The 24159-nt window shown below is 40.4% G+C and overlaps 1 protein-coding gene across 1 annotated transcript; it reads right to left on the bottom strand.

Moving 5' to 3' along the window:
- Positions 1-40: 40 nt before the first annotated feature.
- IL1RL1 (interleukin 1 receptor like 1) lies at positions 41-23640 on the bottom strand. The gene is made up of 11 exons (XM_075725556.1): positions 23618-23640; positions 22682-22752; positions 20239-20440; positions 19774-19942; positions 19528-19690; positions 17117-17185; positions 15137-15269; positions 14887-15044; positions 6354-6497; positions 4296-4454; positions 41-392 (listed from the first exon to the last, which is right to left on the bottom strand). The coding sequence occupies exons 2-11, from the start codon at positions 22746-22748 to the stop codon at positions 46-48; spliced, it is 1611 nt and encodes a 536-aa protein (XP_075581671.1). The 5' UTR covers positions 22749-22752; positions 23618-23640; the 3' UTR covers positions 41-45.
- Between the last annotated feature and the right edge of the window lie 519 nt (positions 23641-24159).

The following is a 24159-nucleotide window of genomic DNA, read 5'->3' as shown; positions in this document are numbered from 1 at the left end:
GTGGTTCATCCTGATAGTGTACCAGGATTTCCTTAGACTCACTGTTCACCCATCATTAGCTGAGTATGAGGACTTGAGTGTCAGTGGCATATGGTACCTCACCTGTTTCCAGAACTTAGAATTGGGTGACTGTGGGTGCACAGTGTGCTGCTCTTTCCATTTGATGGTACCTTGCTGCTTAATAATAAACCTAAGAGATTCCTGAAGCTTCTCATAAGTTCCAATGGTCTCCATTTCAAGCAGGATCACCTTTGTATCATTTTGAATGAGGGCATTGTATAAAGCGATGTGTTGATCATATGCAGGTTCTTCACAATTAGTCAGCTGGTGTGTTAGAAGGATGATCAGCCGTCTGCTCTTCTGCATCCTCTTCTCAATTGCACTGGCTGTATCTAGGAATGTACAAGAAAATTATAAGACCCTGAAATTTCTTTTATAAAGTCTTTTGTGGTTAGGCACTTCATTTTTATTGCTTCTTCACCAGAAATAACTTCTGTCTCACTTCAGTCTGGTACAGTTTATTCATAAGAAAAAGAGCTTAAACAAACCAAACCAAACAAAAACAAAACAAGACAAAAAAAAGAAGCAAAGCTTTCCTTTCAAACATTTTCTTTGGTTGAAACATTAATATTTTCACTGCTCTTAAGAACTGTTAGGAATTTCTAATGCAACAACCTAGGGTCAAGTTCAGTAGACCTGGACTGCATCAAATTTGTGCTTGATCAATGGTCTCCATGTAAGGAATCATGTTCTATGAAGCTGTGTGCTTTACAAACTGACTCGGCAATACTGACCCATGAAAATGAGTCATTTGGAGACTTTGGGGTGGCTTTCTTCTGAAAGACTTATTTACCGGCAGAGGGAGTGTTAATTCTCCTGAGCTATAGCATGCTAATTTATACGCTAACCTGTATATAGGGTTGGCATCCACCCTGTGGGGGTGGATCCAGACTTGCAGGGCATTTGCATGTCAGCATGACTAAAGGTGTTTCTTTTTCCCACCGCTGTGTTAGGGAGAGCTGATCAACCACAACTGGGACTGTGATGTTGGAGGTCTTGAACTTAGGAAACTCAAGAGCCAGCATGCTATGGGAGAAACTTCTGGGATGACTTAGAAAGCTCCACATCAAGCCTCCAGGAGCTGCTTTTCTCAATGACCTGCTGTGATGTCTATGGGAAGAACACTGCAGATGAATGCCTGTCCAGTGAAATCCTCATCTCAGTTAGAAGAGCTTCCTGTGGTCTGTAGAATGAAAGGTGGAGTTGTTTTGGTGGGAGCATGTCATGCTGGGCCAAGGGAAAGGAGGTGGCAGCTGAGCTAAGAAATTCAATGTAACAACTGTTTAACAAAGCCACTGATTTGCAGATGTCATCGGCCAACCGCATATGCATCCTCTTTTCCTTTGCTGGGGGCTGCCAGCACATTGCAAGGGTCTTGTCAGTCTCAGAGAGGCCCAGCTTTTTCAGCTTCTGGGTCAGGAAGAGAAACCTTTCAATGACTTCTCCAACTGATTTCTTGGCTCTAAGATATTCTATGAAAATAATTTGCCTTTCTGTGATGTTCACTGATTCAAACTCATTTTCTTCTTCTTTTTCATTAAATTTTCCTGATGTTAGGAGAACAGATCCTTTGGAAGGTGAGAAAAATTAAGGTAAGCAGCTATGATCATATGTTTAGTTCCCATAATAACACCACTTTTAAAAAAATGTCTTTCTCAGTTTTGATGTGCAGTCTATTGTGCTCAGGACTGAAAGACCATGGACCTGGGAAGGTATTCAGTTCTCCATTTGGATTTCTGATGCCATACTTGTGGCAAGAGGAAAGACGGGGCTACATGCTGCAAATACTTTAACTGAGGGATTCATTGCAACCTGTTTTGTGAATGTTAGAAGTTTATATGAGTTCAGAAAGTGACAGATAATACTGTGAAAGAAAAAATCCATCAGAAGCTATTACACACAAAAATTTGAGCATCTGAAGTCCACATACTGCTGGAAGAGTACATCACTGGAAGTATAATATGAGCTTGCACTGTTCTTAAAGTCTTTTCTAGTCCTTTGCCCATGGCCACTGCTGAAGATAGGACACTTGGCTACACAGAACATTGCTCCAGTGAAGTATAATCATTCCTCTGTTATTTGCTCATGTTCTTATGTATTACAGATGCAGCAGCTCCAGCAGTGTTTGGTTAGATTCTGCAGCAAGGAATGCAGTTGGTGGGACTATGCATCCATGAGAAGAATGGAGTAGAAGGTGATGTTGGTGAAAACTCTTGGTTTGCTGGGTAATACTTGCATTTGCACCTCTTCAGGCAACTGTTAGGTTGTAGAAAATACTATTAATCAGTAAGACCAGGAAACAAAAAGTATGCTCGTTTAGGGAAGTGTAACTGGAGTCCAACAGCCGTGCTGTTTATCACTTGAAGAATTCTATTTAACTTTCCTTTTTACTGGAAGAAGACAAGTTTCAAGTAACAAAACTTTTATCTGGAACTAAGAGTCATAAGCATGTTTTGAAATATAATTCCATTTTATATCCTCACTGCAATTTTTTTTTGTTTTGTCTGGAAATACATGGAGTCTTACAGTGAAAAATATGATTCATCAAATGCTATGATACATGTTCAGGAAGGATCACAGTAACTTGAAGTGGCATTTCCTGTTTTACTCTGCTTAGCATATTTTAATTGTAAGATTTTGGATTTGGAAACCTGTTAACAAAAGGCTCAAGATCAGAAGATAAACAAGAGTGGGGAGCATGTGGGTAAAGTCCATCTGCGTGGAAGCAGAGAACTTTTAAGTGCTCCCAGTGGCAGGCAGATTTGGAATGGCTTTTTCACCCAGGTGGAAGCATTTTAGGGCACAAAAGTGGACAAAGAAGAGAAAAGTAGAAGGCTGGGAAAGTAGGCAAGAAGAGAAAAGGAAGGACAATGGTCAATGCTCAGGACATTTTTAGAGTTTTGATTAAATCAGACTAAGTCAAACAGAGGTTACTCACTGTCCAAGATTGGCTTGCTGAGCCTTCTGTCTGCCACTCCTGGATTACAGGCATCCAGTCATGCCTTTGTACAGTGTCTTTCTTTTCAGCCACCTTATTAGAGCCCTTGTTAGTCCCACAGTCTTTAGCTCAGTTGCATGCTGTGCTCAGTTTTCTTTAGGATTGCCATCCACAAACCACAGTTTGAGAGCAGTGTCCCATAACAAAATATTGCCATGTCCCTAATCTGAACCTGAACAGGTGGCATAAATTGAGTGAGTGCTGGCTGTGTGGTGCTTAGTTGCTGGCTGGGGTTAAACCATGACAGACAGTTTTGTGAGCTACTGTTAGTTCCTTATTCTGGATCTGGCATGCTGGGAATGGTCTGGCTCAGCAACTCTTGCAGATTTTTTTACATTCTTGTTGCAGTGGGTTTTCTTAAGGCCAGGCAGCACTTTTGCCACTCTCCAGAAGAGAAGGACATCAAAGATCTCAGCCCAGCACCAGGCAGGTGAATGACACCTGGCCCAGTGCAGATGATTTCAGAAATGTGTAAAAGAAAATGGGTCAGCTTTGGCTTCATGCCTGCTTACTGACAGGGAGAGAAGACCTGGTCCACAGAATAATCAGAGGACAAAATAAATAGACAAGTCAGCTCTGAAGGAAAGTAGATAGCACCTAGATGGCAGCAATCGTAAGAGAGAGCATAGAGGTGTCCATATGGAAATTAGCATAGATTAATTAACATGATTCAATTCTGGAAGACAAGGAAGCAGGAATAAAGAATACTAACTGTCTCCTGAATTAGCGCTGGGAATTGTGTGAAGTGAAAGTAGGTCATGTCAGTGAACAGAAGCTGAACTTCCTGTAACTCTAACATCCTCATAACAGGTTGAAAAACCCTGAGTGATAACAGCAAGGTTAATTCCTCATCTTACTTTGTGGGTTTCTCCTCTTCCGTGTCTTGTAGACCTACTCACATACAGTTTGGTTGTGGCTTTGCCCAGACAATGTCTATGCAGAGTTACACTACCCAGAGAGCAGGTATATGTTTAAAAGGGTCACACATTTCCTGCATGATCCAAGAAGATGATGAACAATCTGTGCCCCTGCCCTGTAGCTTGCTTTTCTTAGCACACCAGCAAGCACAGAGTGCCATTGCGTCACCCTGCCTGAAAGAGCAGACACACAGCTGCTGAGGAGATGAGCAGCCAGCTCAGGAATGCTAAGGGACCTCCTATACCCCTAAAAAGGACTAGAACCACAACCCACTGAAGCTTGACAAGTCATTCTGTGCATTATCTGATCTGAAACTTGCCTTCTCCAGGATATATATCTCTCCCATAAATACACAGTTTATATCCATATTTATTTTCTAGAATATCTGGCATGATTTGATAAACAAAATATTCCACAAAATTAGCTTCATTGGTGTGGCTTCTGGGGTAGATAACATATGCATCATATATCTTCCCATCTGTAAGGCAAAACAAGAGGAAAGTGTATTGTGTTAACATGAATTAGAGCTGTCTATTGCAAAAGCTAGAAGAGAAATAAAAATATCAGTCTTTGAAATAGATCTAAGTAGAAGTTCCTGCTAATCTGAATAATGTATATCATCGGGTGCATGTTTCAAAATTAGAGACTGTGCACATTTGGTGTTTTCCATGCTCAATATGTCCTGTGTGTTTGTAACTTTGGAGAACTTGTCCTTTGTATTGTAAAGGCTCTATCCCAAAGTACATAGAGAAAGAATTCAATTGATCAATGTACATTAGCATGAAATAGACATGAAGCTCAGCATTTGTTATTTCAGTGATACAATAGGCTGTTAATAGCCTTTGCCTTTCAGGACAAGACACTCCACTTAAATTCTTCCACCCTGAAGAAATTACTCATTATTTCTACAACATATCATACTTCTGAGGGAAAAACTCCTTTACTCAGGAAGTAGTCTTACAGTCAGAACCAAATACAAGGTCAAATATTTCTTTTGCTCTTTTCTTCATTTCTCTCAAATATGTTTTCCATTATAGCATTTTTTTTAATCCCAAATGTTTTGTTTCTTTCTTTCTAGTGGAGATGATCATATCCCTTCTTTTGTTGCTATCTGAGGTTCTTGTCCAGACCATCCTTACAATAAAAAAAAACAGCCATTTCCAGAGTCTGATTCATTCCATCATAAAATATACTTAAATGGAAACTGCCTTAAAAAGCATACTTCTTTCCTCTTTAAAGACAACCTAAGTAACTAGATCAGCTGTAGATATCTACCATGCAGACATCTGTGGTAGGAGTCAGCTTCAGGTTTTAAAAAATGTAAATTTAGGTGTCTACATGAAAGCTAGGTGTCTAAACTTCTGCTACAATTAGTGGAGAACTAGCCATTCTAGAGTGATTCAGATTACTCTCATGTAAGTGCCAGGGGCCCAGCTGAGTTGCCTAAACATAGACATCTGGTGCCATTTGAGAACTCCTGTGGTACCCTACCTGACCTCCAGACCCTGCTCCAGAAGTCTGCAACGTCCAGCAGATCTGTGTTACGTGTTCATTTTTTTTACCATCCCAAATGACTCTAGATGCCCATGTTTAGACCACTGATGCAAGGTCCCAGTGCCTAGTAAGCTGAGTTGATTTTATTTATGTGGAGCTGGATTTGGTCACCTAAAAACATGTACCGCATAGTGTCATGAGGCACTGCCTGCCCTTCAGCTGCCACTGCAGAGGGGTTCAGGTCTCTCTTAAGTCCTAAGGGAGCTCTGACAGCACTAGCTGCTTACAGTTAGACAGCTGAACCCAGCCCCAGGTCTGCAGGTTTTATGTCTGTGATGGGAACTTGCACATGTGTACCTTCATTGCATGCGACTAAATTTAGATGTCCTAATCTTGAGCTGAAGTCCACCACTAAAGTTGGATGGGATGTATTCCCCCAAAAGTGTCTTCCACAATACTGGTACCTTTCCCTTTGGGTTATAAAGACTGTATTGCTCTAACACATGCTTGTTAACACATCAGCCAGCAGTTTGGTTCCTTTGCTTCAGAGAGCACATAACAAGTACAGTTAATAGCACTGTAAATAGGATTTTCACCATCATTCAATGTTTTACGGCAAATATTTTTGTTAAAAAATATGAAGCTAGGACTGAAATCTCTCTTTCATGTAACACATCACTACAGAACCCAGGAAACAAGGAAATGTAAAGCACTACCAGAGCTATGTATGTCCCCTCTTATCTAAGCAATTTCAGAAGGCATGAGAAAGCGAAAGATCAGGCACAGGTGCTATATGAGTTAGTAAGCAACTATCAGATAAATCCATATCCATATGATTTGCCTTTTTCCTTTTTTTAAGCTTTCTTGCTCAATTTTTACTCACCGTCCTTGACTGAGCAGGGCTGAAATATCTCCCGATACAATAGGACGATATCAACTCGGAAGGACTGATAAAGTATAACAGAGACTGCTATTGCAACTAGCAGAACTAGAGATCCTACAATCAAGAGGACGTTAGGAAGACCCACTGCAAAGAAGAGGAATATATTGTTAGCTGTAGAGAAGTTAACCCATGGGCTGAAGCCTCAGCCTCTCATATCCTTACTTCTATCACAGCTTTAAGGAGCTCACAACAGAGACAATAAAGCTTTTTCCTCCCTCAGCTGGTGTAGCCAACACAGAGACCCCTAAACCAGAAGCATATTAAGCAGTATGCAATTAACATCTACTTCTGTTGAATCCAGACCTACCCACACTGAATACCACAGATGACAATAATGTTTAAGTATTTTGTAACATTGTAAAAGTGTTAATAACACAACCAGCAATGATGTTCAAGCAGTTTGTGAGGCATCTAAGCCTATGCATGACAACCATAAATGTCCACAAAAGGACAAGCCAAAGCTTCTGGCATAGTTGCACAAACAGGGTAGAGAGAAACAAGTGCAAATAATGAAAGCTGCAACATGAGAACAAAGTACACAAAACAAGCAGGAAAACAGACTATGTCCTGGTCACAAAAATAAAATAAACTATGTTGGAGGCAGATGACGTTCTCCCCTGCCTTTTCCTTTGAAGAGGGTCAAGGAGCATAAAATAGCAATGACGAGTAAGGAAAATTGAGAAAGGCAGGAGCCACGCACTTCAGTTCCAGCTTCCTTCATGGAAGAGCTCTTGAATCTGACCACCTCCACCTCAGAGATGAAGACTTATCAAGGATAGATTCAGACTACACATAAGGAAGAAATTTTTTACAATGAGGGTGGTGAGGCACTGGAACAGGTTGCCCAGAGAGGTAGCAGAGGCCCCATCCCTGAAAACATTCAAGGTCAGGTTGGATGGGGCTCTGAGCAACCTGATCTAGTTGAAGATGTCCCTGCTCACTGCAGGGGGTTTGGACTAGATGACCTTCAAAGGTCCCTTCCAACCCAAACCATTCTGTGATTCTATGATTCTATAAGGATGTCAGCCACCAGCTCTGTGCTATCATATGCACACAGCTAGTCTAGGACAAGATTGTAATTATCACTCTTCTAGGGGAAAGCAATGTTTCTATCACAACCCAAATAGCTGTGTTTCTGTAACAGACTGCTTTTCCTCTTCTTCTGTGATTCACAGAACAGAAGTCAATCTAGATACGTGCATCCTTTAGATGGCATCTAGCTCTGCTGCAGCAAGTGTAGTGGTGCATCCACCCCCACCCCCCCCCCCCATTCATCTTTCTCATCAACTGCTTTACGACCTCAGGAACTCCAGGCCGCGGCCTTTCTGTAGCGAGTTAGTCAGTTAAGCGCCCCTTAATTGTACTAGAAACTCCTACATGGCTGAAGCAGACAGCGGCCCTGTCCTTATCAAAATCTTCATATTACGGCTAACAAGGGGAGCAAGAACAAACAGCTACCCATGACAGCCTTGAAACAGAGTGGTATCATCATTACTGGAATTGAAGCAACTACCAACCCGAATTGTGGCTCGAATGGAAATTTACTGGTGATTGAAGTCAATCATTTCACAATCCTATAAACAGCAGTCCTAAGTGAGGCCCTTTGAGCTCTTCTGGACTGCTGCTGGCAACACCACTATCTCCCTCTGAGCAAACCCTGAAAGTTTGCTACAACCAGAAATCCATTGTCGAAGACCGACAGCGGAGCTTGGGCTGAAACCATTCACTCCTTGAGGCTCAACCCTTGCCTGTTGAGAAATGCCAAGACATTAGATGTGAGTATTTCACTGAACTCGAGGGGAATTTTTAACAGGTATACCATTTCTATATATGTATTCATGTTTGTGTGTATGCATGTGTGAATCGGTTTAAGTAGTCTGTAGATGTACAATGTAATTTCAAAGTGAGTCTTATACTGCTGCATTATACTTATTCCTATAAACAGTTGACCAAGTCTGAGACTAAGATTAGATTTAGCCGCACCTACGCTCCTCTCTGAGAAGGAGTTTAGAAAGCAAGGGGGTCTATTCTGAAACCTTGTGACTCAATGGGCGGGTCCTCCTTATCCCCTACATACACAATCTCTTTGTGAATCATTCCAACTCAGTGTAACTTAGTTTTCCTTTATGCACTTCCATGTAGTAATAGAGTGAACCTTGCCATCTTCGAATCTTTAACTAAGTCACTGTTTTGATCAATTTTGTCTAATCACTTTGTTAATCACTAATGACTGAGTGCTATTAAAATATTACAATCAAATCTTGTGATTTGTTACAAGTAAATTCTAAACTGCTACTAAATCAAACTGTGTGAAGTGACTCATTCACAATAAATTGACATAATCAGCAGGATTCACAAACCTGCATTCCTGACAAAGAGACAATGGGAATATCACTAGAAGCGTGTATCCTCTCAGTGTTACAATGACATTTGAGGTATGCTGCAATTTCAGAATTATCTTAGCTGAGGAAAGAATTATTCCTTTGAATGTTGATCACGTACAAATTTAAACACAAGCATTCTGGCAATACAAACATGAAGGTCAGCTCTGGCATCCTTACTGTAAAGACCCTTCACAGCATCTCAACCCATGGAGGGTGATTATATGTCCTGTTAGCAACTCCACCCAGCCAAGCCTTGTGCATTCAAAGCAGGGATCAGATGCTCAGGGGTTTTCCTCCCTCTGCCTGCAAAACACACACGACACATGTGGCTGCAGCAGCAGGCCATTCACCAGCACTTGAGGAAGTGCCTCTTACAGCAGGTGGAAGAGCCAGTCTCAATCTCCTCTAGAGAAGATGCAGCAAGACAGATTGGAAAATGCTGCAGATTGTATGCAGCTCGTAAGTATGCTACCAGGTGAAGGCACTGACCACCACAAAGGAGCAAATTCAGACCTTTCGCTTGGACTTGGCACTAAGTGAATGAAATAAGATAAAATATCTAGCAGTGAAGAGTCTCTTATATTGAAATTTATGTGTTCCTTGCCTTCTCCAGGAGATGTTAAATAAGGCAGTATATTGAGTAGTACTTACAGAGGCAACCTAAAATATTAGTACCTGAGAAATTCCACTGAAAAACTAATAAAGAGTTTACAAGTACATTTTCCTTTTTCTCTGGTAGGATGCAAGGTAAATTTGACATGATTTTCACAGTCTTCTTGGTTTTTTCTTTGCCATTTAGAGGGAGAAAAAACCAGGAGGCATGTGATGAAGCATACCTCGCCAGAACTAGGAGATCTGGGGAAACCACCATCCAATAAGATTGAAGTGGGCGAGAAAACAACCAGTTTCTTTTATAGTGAAGTTTGGCCATTTTGTAGTTTTAACAGTGTCACGTAATGCTCATGAAGGAACTTTGTCCTTGCAAACCCCTACAAATTTTATGCTTTGATCCATTTTCCTGGTTAATACACACACATACACACAGAGACAAAATCAGGAAACCCCTTCTACTACCCGGTGAGGACAACCCAAGGATCAGAGATTGATACTATTTCTTATTGCTTCATTTGTTGAGAGTGTGCTCGCCATAACATTACAAATACTGTTGTAATGCATTAAGTATCTATAAAACATGTAGAAAAGAAACAGGTTCCAACAACATCTTCTGCAATTACGAACCTAAAAAATGCTGTTTACATTTGGTTTTGCACTGGTTAGACCAAGGCTGGAAAAGAAGTGATAGATTTCCTGTGCTTATACAGCTTGCAAAGCGTCAGACAAGAACCCCACAGGGGTTTTCCTGGAAAAGCAGGTTTAGTTCCCAGTAAGGCTGACTCAGCCTCTCATTTCTCTGTAATAAATCAGCTATCTTCAGCACAGTGGGGGCAAGTGCCAGAAGCCACTTTTGGAGGCCCCGTACAAGGTTGAACAGATCCTGTCGTTCTGTTTGACTTTGCTGCATAATTTAGCTGCAGAGAGTTCATGAGTAGACTGTCTTCTAATACTATTTATTTATATTCAAGAGCAGTGGGAGTACAGAACTATCAACTCACGAGAAACAACATTGGAGAGGCCAGAGAAAACAAGTCAGAAAGCAACATTTGAAGGATTTCCTGACAAACTCCAGAAGAACAACAGTTTTTTGTAACTTTTCTGGCTTCTAAGGTAGATGGACTTCCAGACAGTAAAGGCAAAGATCTGGGTCTGGAGTACCTGTCCACATCTGTCTACCAAAGTTGAGCCAAAAGGTTCGGTTCGGTGTTAAATATATCTTTGAGGAAGGACAGAACAGCTGTTCTGGCCTGAACTTTATCCCTGCTCCAAATGACTGGAACTTCTGACATTGCCCAGATAAAAGGGTTCACACCAGAAAGGTTTGTGGTCCTCTGGGCATTTTATACTTCCTTGCGAATGAGAACTGAGGAATGCCTAGGGAGAAATAAGTTGATGCTTGTGGGTCAGACACATGAAAAGCCACAGCCAGCTCCAGATATTTAACCAGCCCTGAATCAAGATGACGAACTAAAAGCCAGTGCAGCTTATATATTAATAAAAAGGGAAGGACTTGGAAGGTATTCAGACAGCCTGTGTATTCCCTAGCAGACAGGTTAAAGGGGATGCTGAAGGGATGTTCCTGTCCTGAGCCAGCTCTGCTGGTAGAAGGAGTTAATACTTTCAGTGTTTCTCCAATTACTTGTCATTGCCTCTGTCTCAGGAGGTAACAGCTTCTCTCCCTCTGCCAGCAGAGCTACTTTTGTGAGCATTGATCCACTGTAGTTATCAATGAGCTGAACTGGTGTGAACAGCATAACGAATTAGCTTTCTCCTTCTTGAGAGGTGGCACCTTCCAGTGTGAGAGATACCAAGCAGCTGTGGAGGGCAGCTGGGAGTACTCTGGCAGGCAGAGCTACTGTCTCTTGCCAGGTGTGCAGCAAGATGAGCTACATCTTTGTCAGGAAAGGTGGAAGAAAAGGCAATTAAAAGTTGTCACAAATTCCTCAGCCTTACAGTGCCCAGAGGCACACCACACAAGTTAGGCAGGTGATCTCAGAGCACGTGAGAGGACATGTCTTGTGGCAGAGAGGGAATGTAAAATGTGGGATGATCACCACCTCTGGAATTAAAAAGGGAGATATAGGACTGAAAGATCTGGAGGAAATGAGACAGCCTATATTTTCTGTAAAGAGGTATTATGAGACATGATGGATGTGTTTACGAGTAAGTGTTGGTGAAGGAGACAGAAGATGCCAAACAGCTTCAGGCAAAGAAGGGAGAGAAAGGACGGGAAATAGCGTGGAAGGAAGGGTTCCATATTGACTGGGCATGATCAAAGACTAGGCAGGGAGTAGATGAGAAAGATCTTCCCCAGCAGGAAGAGAAGCAACCTCTGAATGTAGCAGCAGCAGCAGCTGAAAGACGCAGGCACATTAGCACCTCCTAATGTAGGCAAGAACGTAGCTGCAGAGACTGTCAAAATTCATAGCCAAATCCTCATTAAATTCTTCTGTTAAAACAAAGAAAGAATTTTCCTGATTTCTCTGTGCCTAAAAGACATAGTGTGCATAGTTTGGATACGACCAAATCACACTAAAAGGAGCTGACTGCATTGCATTACTCTGATACCTGAGGTACTTAAGTCACGTAGCTCATTTCTAAAGAGCTGATCAGCTTCTCTTAGCAGCATTTATTTCACATTTTAAAAGATAAGTGAAAAGACACTTGGGACAGATATTTGGGACAGGCACTTGAGACACACTTTTTTCACAGTACAACACTTCACACACATATGGGAATACGTACATGTGTGCACAACATATATCCTAAACCAGAAAATATTCTTTTTTCCCTGTGAAATGTCAAGTAGCTTTGCCAATGACATCCATTCCTGGAAGTAGTAAGGGAGTATTTTTCTCTTCCATGGAGACACAAACAATTCTTGCCATTCTTGACTGTGAAAGAAATGCCTCCTTTTCTTGTCACTCCTCTCTGGCAATTTTTTCTTTCTTATGTGGATTGCAATTGTTATCAAAGCAAATTGCTAGAGTTAATTATAATGGTATTACCAACAGTGAACAGGACTTAAAGTATTTGATTATGACTCAGAAAAATAGGTTTAATTCCTGGTTTCCATTGAAAATTTCCATCTGGTGAGGCAAATCATTAATTCAGCAGGTTTTTGAAGACAGACTATTTCTGTAAGACTGAGCAGCAACTCTAATGTAATTGCTTACAGTATCTTTACTTCCTCCGTTAATGTCACCTGTGCAGCTAAACACTATTTATCTAGTTCATTAAATGCCTCCAAAATTGACTGATTTGAGTAGGAAGCGGCACAACACCTATTCATCTCTTACTTCCTACCACAGATCTGTGCTACAAGTAATGATAATGTAACCTATACTGAATGCCTTAAAAAAAAAATCAGAATACAGAGCAGGAACTTGTCTAAAAAGCATATTAACATGATAGGAGCTAGCAGACACAATTTGTGCTATGGGAAACACTAAGGAACAGCCACATGTTTAAAAAAAACCCCACACCTGGTTTTTTCCCCATTAAAAATAAACAAACAAACAAACAAAACACAAAAAAAGTAGAGTACACATTTTTATTACACATTTACAAGATGTGAGGCACAAGAAAACCTGCAACATTTTTATTACACTCAGAGGCAAGCTGTCATTGTTTTAGCATAAATATTGCTCAGCAATTTTGTGAGCAAATGTGTGAGGAGCGAGTGAAGAAAACTAAAGCAGAGCACAACCATTTCTGGATGTAGCATTGCTTACACCAACAGGGCTGAGTAGCAGAAGCAGGCATCTTGACAACAGCAGCAACAAGGATAAGGGGACAGACACCCACACAAAACAGGCAGCAGCAAAGGGGAGTCACAGTCAAGAGCTTTCATGAACATTTACTGAAGACCTATGGATAAAAAAACAAAATAAGAGTTGTCTGCAACAGAAATCAGATTTAATGAATCACTTGATGAATACAGAATATAAAAGAAACACTTTCCTTCATGTAGTTTGTAACATGGGGCCCATAAAGGACTTGCATTGCCTACCTAAACTAGAGTGAGCAGGAACTGTTACTCAGTTTCCTCCCCTCTTATTGCAAATACACTCCCACACTCAGATAGTTCAGTGCAGAGCTGATGTGTTTCCAGCTTCCTAAGTGATGCTACACCGGCACTCATTTAGTAATATCTAACCAAAACATGTCCTGCCACCTTCCTCTTGGGGGAATCGGTGCTGTCCTGCTGGATGATGACCCATCCTCTGTTATAATACACCTACATCCTTTCTAGTCTAGGCTATGGCAAGGAAATAGGTCTATGCTTTGAAGTCATAATCCTGTAGGAAGTTATGAACAGTCAAGAGTACTGCAGGACATGGAGCTGTGCACACCCAGTGATCACAATACATTTGATTTTACTCTTCCTGTCATTCTCTTAGAGAAAACCAATCCTTGTTAAAGACCTTAGGATTTCTTCTCAAGATCCTTGGTGGTTCAGCATATCTGAAGGGATAAGAAAGGAAACCGTTGACCGCAGCTTCTCATTGTGCCTTCACAGACACAATAACATTTTCTGCCATAAGAATCAAACTCAGTGGTGCTGGTGACAGTACTTTCTCAGGGATCTGGTTATCCCCATAAAAAAAAAAATTCCCATAGGAGCTAAAGACCATCCCAGTCCCCACCATTTACTGACCTCAACTTTCCTTCTCTGGCAGAAATTACTAGAATCATGAATTTAAAAACAAAACCAAGGGAAAGCCTTCGAACTGTTATTCAAAACTCTGTGTGGCACACAGTGAACACAGTGCCGCTCAGAGGGAGAGAGGATAAAGCCAGACATCACAGAAGTCAGTCACACCACTTAACATTCAGTCAAAAACCAAGTGGATGTGGTATGGGAGGGAAGGCAAGCAAACTGGTAAACTGGCAGCTGAAACTCTTGCTTTTAAAGTTTGCCTATTTTCTGCCATGGTTCTGCAGTAGAACCCAACAGTCTGATTCTCAAAAGACGATGAATCTCTGCTCCTCACAATGCATTGTAATGCTGATGACCAAAGGAGAGGTCAGTTCCTTGCCCAGCTCCCATCTGCAAAGGATCCTCTACAGCCTGAGTATCTTGTAGAGCAGACTGCACTACACCAGTGCGCTTCGAATCCAAGTGCACTACATGCCTTCAAGGCAAGGGGAATTTGTCACCGAGCAGAAATACCCTAAAACCAGGATATTCTTATCACAGGGCTGATACACTTGGTCTGCATATTTAATCTCTCACTGATACCATTTGAGTAATGCCCTCCCCCCAGCACAATTTACCCCAAGGACTTTCATGACCTAATGAAACCACGAGAATTTTGCCACTGGCTTGAATACGTAGGGAGGAAGCAGGCTGGTTTTTCTTCTTACTAGCAGAAACTTTCTTACTAACAGAAACAAATAATAAAATAAAATCACCAACATATTTCAAACTGAGTGCAAAGTGTAAGAAAACAAAAAGGAAAAAATCCTACCCTCACATTGTGCTTTGAGTTTTAACGTCACCGTGGCCTTTGTGTTGTGCATTTCATTCACCACTGCGCATGTGAAATTTACCTGCAGATCCTCCTTTTTTATTTCAGTAATATGCAAAGTGGTCTCTCTGTAATATTCTTGCTCACGCCCTTCAAAGCTAATAGAGAGAGAAAGAGCTGGCACTGTTGGCTTTAATGGCTAGGCACAGTTTGCATAGAAGAAAGATTATTCTGTGTTATATGTACTTACGAATGAGTTTTTTCATGAAATCTTGAAAAACCTAAGGATTTCACTGGGATGTTATCCACATCCCATGTGACAACAGCCATCGGCTGTTTCTTAATCCCCAGGAGGGCCTGACATTTCAGAGACAAAGCAGCACCTAATCAAGATACAGAGAGAGGTAAACATTCCTTGACAAAAAACAAGTATAATTTTATTTTCCTCATAGCATCTTTTTCTACAAATCTTCATACCACCTGTGAATTTTGTCCTAACAATTTTGACATATTTTTCTGCTGAGAAAATGATGCATAGAAGAGACTTGAAGTAGTAAAAGGAGATTTTAACAGATGATCTAATACAACACGAATGATTACAAAAGGAAATATTTATATTTGTTATGATGAAGGCAATGTAGACTTTACTCGTGATGCTTAACCCACATAATCAACTGTTGAGAAACACGGAAAGTAACTGCTGGTTTACACATAAATATACATGGAAATAACGTAATTTTATTTCAGTATATATTATTTTGTGTAAGTCTTGTGCGCAGACTCTTACCTTGGATTTCATTCAAGCTGGACAGAAGTAAAGTAAACCAGTCCAAGCAAAACTAAACAGGAAATTACTTATTAAGTATTTGTCATTAGGAAATATTTATTCCAAAGTAAGAGTCACAGTTGCACTGAAAGAAGGTATAATTAAAACACTTTAAATTATTTTCATGTAAATCTGCATCTAAGCAGGGCTTAGATAAGATTAAAAAATCTTACGACTTACATCCTGAAGTGGTATTAGGGAGCATGAAGAAATCCCTTCAGTTTTGCAAATAGGAGACAATAGATCCAGTACAGCAAACGGGTTTTAAACGTAAAGCACATTTGCTCCTTGCAAGCAGTGCCAGATTACTTATTGTCCCAGAGGGGTGGGCAGAGCCCACAGAGCACTAGAGACTGACCATCATGTTACACAAAGGTGGTCCTGGAGCACAGATCATCTAATTCTGAGTGACAAAGCAACTGGGGGAAAGAGGAGTATGTGGCACCTCAGGCAAGGCCCTGGGCCCCTGCAGTACCTGCCACCACAGCAGACTTGCTGTAGGACAGAAACAGTGGAGTAGTAATTGTGATCCCTTCTCCCAGTGGCCTGGATTCATCCCACCTGCCCTGGGAGACAGGTATCCTGGGCTACCTATTTATGTTTCAGAAGGGCTCAGTTGCTTTCTGGAGACGTCCACCTTTCTCCATTCCATTGACTGTACAAAAACCCTAGAAGGCTCGCAATCCTACCACAAGCACCTTGCTCTGATGCTGCAAGTTACACAGGGTAAATCTGAATCACTGAGAACATCGATTGTCTTAAATGAAAGGGAGCCAGGGAGCAAGCTCTGCATCGTGGGCTCTCCAACCTGCTATTTCTAAGTTCACTCCTTGGTCCTGTCTTTCAGACTTCTCAGTATCTTCTAACCAGACAGGTCTGCTCAACGCTAGCCAGTATGAACATGAACCAGGTAGTGCTCCACTGCCTCGGGGCAGTGACCAGTCCCTTGCTCTCCTTCATTCATCAACAGAGACACAGCCACAGTCTCCAGACCAGAACCACAAGTAACAAGGAGTATCTCTAGTTGCAAGAATACTCCATCCTTCTCTCTTAGCAGTACCATCAAGCAGTTTCAAGGGATTTAGCGAAAGCCCTCTTTGAAGGGGATGGAAGCTGTCATGCCTGCAGCTGAGATGTAATAATTGACTGTGTGAGTAATCCTAATCTATCCCAGTAAGGGTAGAATGGGTTAATTAAATCCCCTTAAATTGCTGCTTAATACCTAAATAACCCATCAGTTATATCTAACTTCACATCACTGTGCCTGGGGTGAATTAAATCTGGTAAACATTATGGTGCAAAAATGTAATGAAAAATTCAATCATTAAATCTTCTGGAAGATCCCCATGTTCATTAGGCCATCACAAAATGTTAATTTAAAAACAATTTAAAGTCCGTACTTACCGAGCTCCACTTCTATTACATCTTTATCTTTTGGAAATAGAATTTGAGGAGGTAGAGGTGAGTGTTTTGCTTTAGAAATTCAGAAGGGAAAGAAAGCACATATTAGAAAGTTGTGAAAAAGCATTTTGTAAGATAATGATTATAATCTGTACACCTAATATTTTAAGAACCCAAAGCAGAACTGCCAACTGACACTACAACAGTGTTTCACATGTCTGTTGGGATCATCTGATTTCATTCCTATGACTAAATATTCCTGGGGAGTCTGCAAGTGTTAACAGTTTAAGTATTTTCTCCCCATTTATTTAATTTTTACCTTTGTACATAAAAAGCAAGGAAAATTTTTAGTTTCTCAAGTACTGTTTTAGCTGCTGAGTAGAAAAAAAAAGCAAATGCAGTTACAGTTTTGTGTGTTTTCACAGTTGCTTATTTTGTTTTTAAAAAGAGATAAAGAAATTCCTTCAGGCATTTGAGAAATTACTCATATCCGTAATATAGTGAATATGTACTTTCATGCAGTATCTGAACTGGGGACCCTCTAGCCCACAGCTGCCTGCCTGTGTTCCCTTCTGTTTCCCCCATCTCTGCAGCCTGACAGCCAAGCATGTCTGGTTCCCAGGCCTCTCTCACCGCTGTCTGTGCACAACTGCTTCCCGTTACGCCAGTCTGCCGTGACATTGAGCATCCCTTATCATTACCTTTTAGAAGGAATACTACTTTTCCTTTGACGTATATATTTTCCGTCCCCACTAATAATTGTTATGGACAGGTCCAAACTGCATCCAGCTGTTTTACTTGAATTAGGTATTCAGATCTTTAAGATTTTTTCTTTTGATGCATTCTTCTTCTTTTCTTGCCCTATATACTGTCTCCTATTTCCCACTCCAAACACATTGCTTGATATCCTTTCCCTTATCAATCTTTTCCATCTCAAGGCACCTCTGTGCCTATAACCACATTTCCCTAAAAAATTTGCAGAAACTCATTTAAACCCCTGCTTCCCAGGCTGCCAGAAAAGCAAATCTCTTTACCCCTCCTAACTGTTTCTAATTTGCATTAGCTGGATCTGGTAAAAAAGAAGTCAGGAGAAAGTCAGTGACTTCCTAGATAGCCGACTATGCTAAGTTCTTAGCTGCCAGCATTCAGAGGCAGAAGGTCCTCTGGGTCAGTGTGGATCCGAAGGCAACAGGAATGTACATCATAACCCAGGCACAACAATATTCCTGACCAGTTAGAGAAGTTTTGATGAAAGTACATTCAAGCAAAAATCAAGTGCTAGGCAGGGAATTGTCATGTAGACCAACAGGGTATTACATGGAAGAGGGGAGAGGAAAGGCACGACCCCTCCTAAGCTACTCTACAAGGTCTCAGCTCAAATCTGTCTTCTCTCCAGCTCAGAATAATCAGAACAAACTCTACTACTGAGATCTGGGCACAGCAGCAAAAACTGGAATCAAGGCTCCTACACTCCAAATCTGCATTCTGCCCACAAAGCTGGGTGCCTCCCCACAGCAAAAAGATCTGATGTCAGTCTGCAAATTATCATTATCTATTTTTGAAAAAAAAAAACCAAAACCAAACCAAAAAAACAAAAAACCCCAAACCCAAGGCTCCCCGTCCCCTGTCCCCCGTCCCCAAACCTCCAACAACCCTTCTATTTTTCTAGTGATCTGATCACAGAACTGAAGACACGTTTTGAAGTCTTGCAAGTTGATACAATCTGGAAGCACTGACTGCTGCATGCTCGTCACCTGACCTCCATCCAAATACAAAGCCTCCCTGTGAAGAATGCATCCTAGAGGCACCCTAAAGTCCACACCTCTCAGCCATGTTTGCTGAGTTCAAAATAACAAAGACACAACAATCACTGAGCTCCACTCATTTTCTGTCTATATATGTGTATCACTCACTTTATCTCATTCAAGATAAACGTAAAAGTTTTTTCAGCCCTATTATCAAATAAATGCTAGATCATCAAGATGGACCAGAATGTATTGAGTTGTAGGCCATCAACATATCAGTGATCCAATGACCACCAGATGATCCTCACTAGCTACAAATTCTTCTCCCCTCGAACAAATAGAAAGCAAAGCTTTGTGGCATCCCACTGAGGACACCCTTCACTTCAGAAATAAGTGCTACCAGACAGCTCTACCAACCACAGTCTGTAACCAGAGTCGTCAGAGACTTTTAGGAAAAAGCTGAACATGACCAGGTCTGAATTTACACCCATCTTGCTCTGTTCAGATCCCCATCCACAAAATTCACCTAAAAAAGCTGATCTAAAGTTGCATTAAGAAGATAAAACAAACAACAGAAACTCTTTTCTTTAATGTACAAAAGGAGCTTACTTTGCTTTAAGTAGACATCAGTCTTTTTTATCTTAGCGAGCTACAAAATTACTGTCTTACCCTTACTTATGAAAATCCTTGTTGCTGATACATTAAACACATTTCTTTTATGAGTGTAGATAAACTGACAAGTATAATAACCATCATCCTCCTTTCTTGGGTTGTTAATAAAAATATATTTTTCTCCCTTGAAGTATCTCTCTCCCTGAAGAGGTTTGCAGTCCTGGAAAAGAAAACTTTATTTGGCTGCAAATAGTTTCTCGTGGTAACCTGGTCTACAGCTGGCACTATCAGGGTTTTATTTACCTTATACCACTGGATGATAGTAGCATTCTTATAATTGTCAACTGTAGGACAAACAATTTTTCCTCTTCCAGTATCATTTGGGTAACGAATCTGGCTTGGGAAACATACTCCTTGCTTGTATGGATGCACCTGCAAGCTCATGTTGAACGACTTTGTGCGATTATTTGAACTTTAAAAATGGAATAAAGGTATGTCAATGATAGTATTTTTGTATGGAAAATACTAAATATTTGTAACAAATGTGACTTTTGTTTTTTATAAACATATGGAGGATTATTGTTCAGCCACAGACTGATTTTTAATGATCTGTCATAAAAATAACAATTACAGAATGAAAAGTTACATGAATTGTTGCACACCGTGAAAAAATGGCATAATTTCTGCAGATAATAATTAAATGCTGTTATTAAAACATGGGGTTTTTTTTCCAGTCTTACACCTTTCACTTTTCAGTGTTGCACTTACAAGTGTATAACACAAGTGTAGTTTCCAGAATCCTCCCTAGAAGTTGGCAGAAACCAAAGAAATCGTTTTGAGGAAAATATTCGTGATCCCTCTTCTTCTGCAGGAATTATTTTGTTATTATCTGTGTGATACCAGGTGACTTTCATAGATGAACTCCATGGGGGACATTTTATAACTAAAGCCTCACCTTCCATTGCATCAACTGCAAATGAATAAAAGATAAAAATCTCAGATTAATTAAACCTTAGCCCTGCTGAGACAGAGGAGAACTTGGCATTACTACATCGGTAGGCCAGTCATGTGCCTCTAACTGCCCTCCTTGAGTTTTCAGAGGTTATATACAGCAAACTTATTCTCACTGGATTTTTTTCAAGAAAAATATTGTTTACCTTGAGTTATGGAGCCATTTGTTTGCAAAAATAGTAATTAATGTGTGGGACAGAAGGAAAAAAAAAGAAAAACCACCCTAGATTCAAACCAGAGATACACTAAAACATATGAGGTTTTAATTGAAAAACAGTGATTTCTTGAAATTAACTTCTTGTGTGAATCTTTGTTTGAAATCCCGGTTTCTTTCAAAACAGGAATTTAAACACAAAGAAAAGCATTGTCTTTGATGCTGTACTATGAAGTTAGCTTTCCTTACTTCAGTATAATTAATATTTACTTATAGAACAGAAAAGAGCTCTTGCTCTGCCTTTTTAATATAGAAAAAGGAAATAAAAGATTTCTTTCTTTTACTGAAGAAAAAAATAGTAGAAGGAGGAAGCCTGTAGATAAGATCATTAAAAAACAAAAAAGAGAAAAGCCAGAAGATCTTCTCTGCCAAGTTCACAAAAATGCAAAGAAAATGAAAGAAATGGAACAGACTGAAAGGAAGAATCTGATGGGAAGATTAAAAGATGCCAGAAAGGAATAAGAGACAAGAAGTATAGGAAGACAAACCACACACACTCACATGAAAGAAAAAAGAGGAAGGAGTTGGGAGCAAGGCACTAATTTTTACATTTTTTTTAACTGATTATTTTGAACCGAGTACTTTTGAATACTTAAACTGGTCCGGAGAAATTTGAATCAAGCAATTTTGATAGATATTTAAGTGCCCAGGCACCTGAATAGTGAACTGGCTGCTAAAAACAGAAACACTAATCTGAAAGTTAAATTGCATTTTGGAGACTAGAAAGATGAGAAAATAAGCAAGGATGGGGACTAGACAAAGATGGCGATTGGCAGAGGAGCTACAATAGATAAGGGAGCATGAAAATGAGAGTAGGGACCCAAATAGCTGACGGAAAGAGAGAATCTCTATCAAAAATGACACTTTGAGGGAGTATTGCCACCACCTGGCTCTAGGCACATAGGTGCACAAATCAGGTGATGAGTTTCTCTGCATGGTGAACACTTGGCTTCTGCTCCAGTTCTTTCTAACGAAGCAGTCCATCTCGACTGACATTATATGTCATCTTGCTTACTAATTCAGGCACCTAAATTAGCCACATCAGGTATGAGTACCCCCAACCCCATCATTTTAACAGCATTCCTACCCACGAGCCTTGCAAAGATAGTGGGATGTATTGGGGGTATCAGGAAAGGCAGCATTGCCCCATCGAAGCAGGAACACATTTGGAATACAGCTTTCTTCAGGGAAAAATAGAGGAGGAGAGGGAACACACAGAAAATGAGAGGTCTCATCTAAACTCAGTGATACCAGTGAAAGTTATCTTGGCAAATTCTTCAGCAGAATTTCGCCTCAATAAATCTAATTCATCTGAAACTCAGCATTCCTATTGTAAAACTGAGAATATGGGAAAATATTTAGAGATAATATCTTACAATATTTTTCAGACGAATAAGCAGCACAGCTGGAGACTAGAACTACTTGAGTGCTATATAATGCTGTGTCACTGGTAGAAACGATTGCAGGGCCAGCAGAGCTGAGCTGTCAGAAAGAGCTTACTGTTTTGAATAGCCCCATGTGCAAGGAAGTGTTGTTGTTACGTTGCACTTGTGTGTTAACACCCCCAAAACCAGAACATTAAAAAGCATTTTTAATGAGCAAAGGTCCCAGTTACGTCCCCGGTTCAGCAGGGTGCATGTGCATATGTACTGTTCAGTGCAATTTAAGCATGCTCTTGGAGACTTTGCTGAGCTGGGGCCTGGAACACCAGCTACTCTCAAATCCTTTCAGAAAAAAACTTTCCTTTCTGCTTGCAGAGATGCCAAGGAGCAGAGGTAGAACCTAGACTTAACGTCACATAAATGGACAGTAGTTGGTGTATTTTAATATGCAGAGAAAACACATAAAGCTAGTTTTTAAGCTGCTACTTGTGGCTTGAGTTAAACTAGCTAATTTTAGGTTTAAAACAAATTACCAGTTTGAGAACAACCTACACATTTCTACAGAATAAACCTCATCAGAAAGTATTTTTAAAATACGACTTACATGTTTCGGATGTCATGGAAACTGAGAGGAAGGTAGATAGGAAGATCAAATGTACATGCCCCATCATAGTTCTAAACCAAAAAGAAAAACATTGATATCTCAGAATATACTCTGACTGCATCAGTTATGCTATTGCCATGGTACTGATGTACATCTACTAACAGATAACAGTATCATGCAGTGATAAACTGCATCATGCGAGCTGCTCTTTACAAAGTGTGTGTGTGTGTGTGTGTGTGTGTCGAAATGGTTTCGCAGCTTCGAGGTGATGCTTTTTGTCCTACAATCAGTGCAATATTTGATGTTCCACTGAAACTACTGTTATGACTTAATTTAATGGGGGTGGGGGAATTACGCTGCCTTGGTGGGCCACAGACAGAAGTCTCTTCTTGCTTGGTTGGGTTTTTTTTTAAGGAAGCTAAATGTACATTGGCATTTTCTTCATAGTCAAGTGTGGAAAAATTATACCTCAATTTAGAAAAGGGTAGATCCTAGATTTGAAAATATATACCCTGGCTTTGGATTAAGCTTACATCCGATCAACATATTTTTGGCTTTCTATGGAAATGGAGGTATCTTCAGTGACACCTTCTCTAGGTAAGCATTTAGCAGTAAGAACAAACCAGGTGAGTGCCATCAGCAATGCTAACCTGAAGGGGAACTGAAGAAATGTAGGTAAAGGAACATATATTATACTTGTGTAACAGCAGTAGGGCAGATCCCGTGCCTCACTGATGTTTTCATTTGTGTCTAATTGATATGCACCTGCTGTAATTCACACCTCACGGACTGGCTTAGGCACTCTCCAGCAAACCCCTTTATTAAAGAAACTGGCTATTTGTCTGTGGACATTAAGTTGACCTAATCTAGGAATATCTCAGGAGACAGCAGACGTGCAATCCAGCTATACTATGCGGCTGTAAGCATTCCACTTACCATTAATAAACCCTTCGCTTGAATGCTGTCCTTCACTGCAGATCAGAGAGCGGTGGGTTCTACTATTGTATGAGGAAGAAGCGGTCCCATGGTACTACAGAAAGAAGACATGTTTTCAAGAGAAACCATTATCTTGCAGATAGTGAGCACAAAAGGAGTAGTGAAAAATAGGCAAGAAATGCACAGGGGGTGTAAGTACTGTCGTCACACTTACTGCATGGAATTTTTATTTCAGTGCCAAAGATTTCCAGACTAAACAAACATTGGCAGACCTTATTACAACCTACGTTTGCGCCAAGTCTGAAATTTAGAACAACCCCAATTTTGAGCTTCCAGAAATGTCATCAGCTTTGTATTGATATGGAAAGTTTCTTCTTTTAGAAGGTTTAATAACATCCAGAGGCTTATTCTTAAACTCCTAAAAATAATAACAAAACTTAGTGTTGGAAGAGAAAAGCATGAGAATTTCAGTGTAGGTATTTTGCAGATATACTCACAAGTCACAGAAAAGGTGAGGTTTAGACCAAAAAAGCAGCATCCCA

Source organism: Pelecanus crispus, chromosome 1, assembly GCF_030463565.1.
Source record: "Pelecanus crispus isolate bPelCri1 chromosome 1, bPelCri1.pri, whole genome shotgun sequence".
Classification (NCBI taxonomy): domain Eukaryota; kingdom Metazoa; phylum Chordata; class Aves; order Pelecaniformes; family Pelecanidae; genus Pelecanus; species Pelecanus crispus.
The sequence above is the reverse complement of the archived record's forward strand: the minus strand, read 5'-3'. Positions and strand labels throughout refer to the sequence as shown.

Excerpts from the sequence above, each read along its gene's own strand:
- IL1RL1 (XM_075725556.1), bottom strand. The coding sequence starts at position 22,748 with ATGATGGGGCATGTACATTTGATCTTCCTATCTACCTTCCTCTCAGTT. Across the intron at positions 19,691-19,773 it reads CTATCATCCAGTGGTATAAG|GACTGCAAACCTCTTCAGGG; the intron begins GTAAATAAAACC and ends TTTCTTTTCCAG. Across the intron at positions 15,270-17,116 it reads TGTAATAGAAGTGGAGCTCG|GTGCTGCTTTGTCTCTGAAA; the intron begins GTAAGTACGGAC and ends TATCTTGATTAG.